The sequence below is a fragment of the Acanthopagrus latus genome, chromosome 22 (assembly GCF_904848185.1).
Source record: "Acanthopagrus latus isolate v.2019 chromosome 22, fAcaLat1.1, whole genome shotgun sequence".
NCBI lineage: Eukaryota > Metazoa > Chordata > Actinopteri > Spariformes > Sparidae > Acanthopagrus > Acanthopagrus latus.
In genome coordinates, this window is record NC_051060.1 from 25,321,552 (window position 1) to 25,327,562 (window position 6,011).

The 6,011-nt window shown below is 43.0% G+C and overlaps 1 protein-coding gene across 4 annotated transcripts in view; it reads left to right on the forward strand.

Moving 5' to 3' along the window:
- arid1b (AT rich interactive domain 1B (SWI1-like)) overlaps nucleotides 1-6,011 on the forward strand; it is a 36,186-nt gene that overhangs the window by 24,714 nt on the left and 5,461 nt on the right. For all 4 annotated transcript variants that reach the window (XM_037086785.1, XM_037086784.1, XM_037086783.1 and 1 more), the window contains 5 exons: nucleotides 1,580-1,789; nucleotides 2,179-2,398; nucleotides 4,271-4,406; nucleotides 5,001-5,167; nucleotides 5,749-5,893. In XM_037086785.1, coding sequence (XP_036942680.1) covers nucleotides 1,580-1,789; nucleotides 2,179-2,398; nucleotides 4,271-4,406; nucleotides 5,001-5,167; nucleotides 5,749-5,893 — 878 coding nt within the window. The remainder of the gene's footprint in view (nucleotides 1-1,579; nucleotides 1,790-2,178; nucleotides 2,399-4,270; nucleotides 4,407-5,000; nucleotides 5,168-5,748; nucleotides 5,894-6,011) is intronic.

Sequence of the window (6,011 nt, forward strand, 5' to 3'; positions counted from 1 at the left end):
TTGGACATCTTTTATGAAACACTGAGAAACAGTTTATGAATCAACTGAAGCTTTGAAAACGTGAGAAAGACAAACTGGACTCTTTATAGTTCAAACTGTTTTAATGAGAAAGTCTCTCAGTTTGAGCTGTGACTTTACTGTCAACCATCTTTGTTTCTGTGTCAGTCTTCATTCAGCAGTCGATCCTCTGCTTGTGTTTTCAGTGCTGACTGTCTGCCACAGTGCCGCCCAACCTACTCAGAATTTAAGACAGAGCTGGTTCCTGTAGATTAAAACTACTTTACATAATGTTTTTCTGCATCATTTTATTAAAGAATACACTAAAAACATGTTAAACTTGTGCTGATATAAAGTCCTCCTCTCCTCCTCCTGATGATATAAACTCAGGTGACGTGTGGTCGTCCACAGAACAGTTCTGGAGCTTCTCAGTCAAACAGAGCTGCAGCGTTCTGCTGAACACCTGAAGCAGCTGAGACTTGATTTAAACATCAGATGTTTCCATCAGCTCGTCTGCTGTGATCAGTCTGCAGCAGAGAACACATCACAACCTGATCTGAGGAGTCATGCTTGTTTTAAATCAAGTCTCCAGCTTTCCATCATCATGGAGGGAGGAGATGGTGACTGAGTTTACATTTTTGGGCGACCTGTTCCTTTTAATTAAATGATGCTTATACTGTATGTCGTTGTTTATGAACTCTGCCCATAAGCCAGACTTTAAAACAACTCACTGCCCTGTGAACAATATTTGTTGATGTGTGAATGAATTTTCATAACAAAAACCGAGTCATCAGCTTTTAAACTGATGGAAATGTTTTGACTCTACTGACTCTCAGTTGACTCAGTGTTTGGATGAACATGTATTTCTGCACTGAAATGAGGACGGCGGGTCGCACTGTGGTTTTGTGTCATTGTGATGTGACCGTACGTGTCTGTTGTGTCGGACAGCACAATAAAAAAAACAAAACATTTTAACTTAAGTTTGACTTGTTTTCCAGCCACATGTAACCAGATTTACCAACAGATGCTTACAAACATATAAAATATGTTCAGATACATTTTAATTATTAATGACTGATTAATTAATGGCTAGAACCAAAATATTGTGTTCGTCCCCTGTTTTCCATCCTGAAAATTCAAAATCATTTTTTATTGAACACTCTATTTCAACTAGAAGGCTCTTTTGCAGTCATAGATTTATTTTGTCATTTGAGACTTAATACACCTGTTCCATAAGGCTGCACATGTGAAGTATTGCTATTTAAAGGCTCAGTTCACCCAATAACAGATGAAAATCTAGTGATATTTCTCCAGTCACATAGTTTTGGTTTCATGTGATAATTGCCTCTTACTCAGGACGATGAAGATGAGTGGAAGTCTTTATAAATTAGTGCAATTTATTGAAATACATGATGGATGGACGAAAACAAGCGTCAGCTACTGGATTTAAACCAGACTCTGGTGGATTTTGGCTGGTACATTAGTCTGCTGTGTGATTGTTGGTGGTCTTACTGTGCAGTCCTTCTCTGGTCTGTCTGTAAACTGGATGCTGACTGTTGTCTCCATGTCTCGGTCTCTCCAGAAGCCCAGCGTGGCCACCATGACCAACGAGAAGATCACTCTAATCTATGAGATGGGCTCTGAGCCAGAGAGAAGGTTGTGGGTCGACCGGTACCTGTCCTTCATGGAGGAGAGAGGGACGCCCGTCCCAAACCTGCCCGCCGTTGGGAAGAAACCTCTGGACCTCTGCAGACTCTACCTGGCTGTCCGAGAGATCGGAGGCCTGGCCATGGTGAGGCCTCAGTTAGACAATAAGACTTCTCTTTGTGTGTTTGATTATTTGCATCTGCTTTGTGATTGAATATGTATTTTAGTTTTAGCCAATTAAAGGTGAGAGCTGTAATTTAAGACGACTTACACTAAATATTAATCTGCTGATTATTTTCTTGATTAATCGTCTGGTTTAAAAAACAAACAAACGAACAGTGTCAGTTCACAAAGTGAATGAGTAAACGTTTGGATTGAGTTTCAGTTCATACTGATCGTTAATAAACACCAGAGATTTCACAAAGAAACGTGTTGCTTACATTATTATAGACATCTTTGTTTTCAGCTGTTTTGTTGCTGCTTCTTGTATATTTTTCTGTTGGTTTGACGATGAATTCTCCTCTTCCTCCTCAGGTGAATAAAAATAAGAAGTGGAGGGAGTTGTCATCACAGTTGAACGTGGGGACGTCCAGCAGCTCGGCCAGCTCTCTGAAGAAGCAGTACATCCAGTACCTGTTCGCCTACGAGTGTAAGGTGGAGCGAGGAGAGGAGCCTCCACCCGAGGCCCTGGGACCCGCCGGAGACTCCAAGAAACCTCTGTCACTCCAAGCCAAGATCCAACCGCCCTCCCCAGGTGAGGAATCACCTGTTTTCTTTAAGACGTTAACCACAGCAAGTTCTGCACATCCTGTAAGATTCATAACCTCATAACTTTGAAGAAATCCATGAGGTTCGTCCTGCTGTTTCAAGGTATGAAAATGAGGAGGTGTATCAATGTAGTCCCCACAAGCACTAAAAACAAGAATATTAGTGTGGACCCTACAATCACTAAAAACCAGTGTAATTAGCTGGACCCCACAAGGAATAAAAACAAGAAGCAGGTTGAGGTGGCGCCTGCAGAAACTGTTAACAAGTTTATTAGGTTGTTTAAACTGAAAAAGTATAGATAGGTGAAATAAGAAGACGAAGGAGGAGAAAACACACACAAACAACATTACCCTAATATATTTCTTACCAAACCCTTCAAACAAAATTAATTCTTAACAGGTTAAAAATCTCCTCAAGTGAAACTCGCACCAAAATGCAACCTCAGGTCTTTTTGTTAATGTATATGACTCAGATCTTTGTGTAAAAGCATAATTACGATGAAAAAGGCACTTTTAAGATTTACTGTATTGTCGTTTTCGGGTGAAACTCATTTTCAGTGGGAGTGTTACAGGCACTTTTACGACAGCATCAAAATCTCTATTTTTAAAACGGTAAGAAGTCTCGACACAACATGAAACTTTGCTGGTAGCATCACCAGGGTCTCTACACATGAACACCAGCAGTTTACTGAAAGAGTTTTTGAACAGCTCATGTTAGCAGTAGCTTGTTCCGCTCGCCGCCGTCCTGCCAGTGGAGAAGAGTCGATGTCAGAATGAGACGTAACCTGGAGGACAGTTAAGGTGGAACGCTCCTAAAGCTCAGTTCCATATAAATGTGGATAATTTGTTGTTTTGTCATTAGTGAAAAACAATATTGACCTTGAAGTTGAAAAAGGAGCCTCATATAAGAAACAATACTAAAATCAAAAGCTGTAAAAGTGACGTGAGATCTGGTGTGGATAGTTGTTGCTGGAAGACAGTAGTTCCACCTGACCCTAGGGTGCATTTTGGTGAGAGTTTCACTTTAATCAAAGGTCCTCACTATGTAACAAGTACAAGAACACACACACACTTCTGATGATGTAACAGAGGAGCAGAGTGAGTTGTGAGGCATGAGAGGAGAGTGTGAATGTAAACAATAGTGACCTCAATCTGACCTAATTCCCACGATGCCTCTCTCTCTCCCCTTCTCTCTCTGTTTTAATGGTATTCTAGGAACAGTCTGACATCACAGTGTTTGGACATGATAATCAGTGTAGCTCCAGGGCATCGTTTAAACATGTTTTACTGCAGTCATACATGTATGTCATTTGTCCACGGATGTTTGCCATACCTGTCTTTCCAAGATGGCTAACGTGTTTGCACATGTGCCACTCAGATCGGGTGGCGACAGTCCTGTTAGCCGAGTCAGCCCTGGGTCGCTACGAGCCAAACCACCTCGGTACCAAACTCCCTGTCCCTCCATCTTCACTGTGGCTGAGCTGCTCCGTCCTGGTCTGACTGCCGGTCTGGTCGGAGTCAGTGGAAGGACGTAACTCACATTCATCGCTGTTGACTACTGTTAACATCAATCAGTATCTGTAATAAGTCCCAACCACGTAGATTTGCTGAAGCACTTGGCACTCAGCCAGCTGTTTCATGTATTCAGGAAGCTGCGAGCCCCCAAAACTGGACCCCACGAGGACTAAAATATCCATTCTGCTCCAGAAGACTTACAGTATTATTGTTCCTGGTTGCTGCTGGTCCTCCTGGTTTTTTGGGGGGGTTAAAACATGTCTGAATAACTGCAGTGTGACATCACATGATGACACGTAACGCTTGTTCTCAGCAGGTTATCTGTCTGGTCTGTATCTCTGCAGCCAACTCGGGCTCCCTGCAGGGCCCCAACACCCCTCAGTCGAGCAGCAGCTCCCTGACCGAAGCCCCCGGAGACCTGAAGCCCCCAACCTCTGTCTCCACTTCACACAACCAGATGGGCCCCCAGCCTGGAAACAGGTAGGTGAAGGGCCGTTATATCCTGTGAGTAGGCTGGAGCAGATAGATGTCAGACAGTAAAGAGATCAACACTTTACAAAGATACAAAGGTAGGTGTCTTTTACAACAACAGCTTGACTTTATCCTGGTCTCCAGGAACAAACAACAAACAGCAGCCTTCAGTGATTCAGCAGTGAACAACAAAAGACACAAATCCAGTTCGTTATGAAGTTCAGTTTCTCAAATCTGTCAGGAGTGAACCCTCTTAAAAATCAAATCAATAAAGGATCTCTGGAAAATGAAATCAACCAACATGTCCGAGAAGAGTCTTGAAGTCACTCTGCAGGCTAATGCTTGGCTAACTGTAGGCTAATGCTAAGGTAGCTGTGTTGCCTCTGAAGTGAAGTATTTTTTCCTTCAGCAGGGCTGGAGGGAAAGAAAAAGATTATTGATCAAAATTGAATCCCATTCGGATTGAACTTGCTGTCAGTGTTTCCTCTTGATAGTTTTACTTACTTTGTCTTATGATACAAACTTTTTAAAAATCTCAGTCATGTGCACATCGTATGAATATTTTAAAATTTTGTTCTCATGTTCTGCTGTTGTTTCTCTCAGGAACGTGGGAGGAGTGAGCATCCAGGACCCGTTCTCTGAAGGCAGCGATCCAGCCTTCCACAACAAGCGAGGTGGCGCCCCTTACCAGCAGGGAGGAGGCCCAGCAGACCCCTCAATGAGGATGCAGTATGATGCCAACAAAGACCCATACGGAGGACCAAGGAAAGGTGAGGAGTGGACAGACCACATCGGTTGACCACAACCATTGAACTAGTAACCACAATATCAACAAACAAATGTAGTGATTTCAAGAGTCTGAGTTTGGAAAAAACTCTAGTAACTTTGGAAACGCTGTCTCTGACAAATTTGTCATTGTTGGGCCTTCTTGTAAATTCAGCAAACATTCTAAGTTAAGTTTTCTTTCTTTGTCTTCTGACCAGTTGACCCAGGATGTAAAGTAAAACCAGTAAACAAGTAAAGAAACAACAACAGCAGCAGCTGAGTGGAGATGGTTCAGTGCTGCTTTATATTCAGGGCCTTAGTACCTGTTGTTATGCTCTGCTGCTCTCTGGTGGTCAGAATCTCCCTGTTTTATCATCAGTCATTGATGTTTTAGCCTGTGTGCTCATATTGCATTCACATTACATCACCACTGAGCACTTTCCGGGATTTGGTTAACATCAGTATGTTGTAGACAAGTTAATGAAATAAACTACTGAACCAAACAAGCTTTCTATGATTCAGAGAAGCTGTCCTTTTTAATTTCCACCTAATTCAATTGTGTTGTTTATTTCTTGTTTTTCCTCAGGTCCGGGGCCCGGTGAGGCCTTTGGTCCTGGTCAGATGCCTGGCGGTGCCATGCAGGACATGTACCCCCGCGGGCCGCCCTCTGGGCCCATGACAGGGATGGGCCCCAGACCCCAGTACCCCTACGGGCCCGGCTATGAGCGGAGGTAAACTGATCAGACAGCTGAGGGCTGAATTTGTACATTGTAGTGTTTGTATTCTGTGCATGCAGTGAAGTTCTTCTTGGTCTTCTCAGTCTTCTTCGTCTTCTTCTTCTTCTCTGTC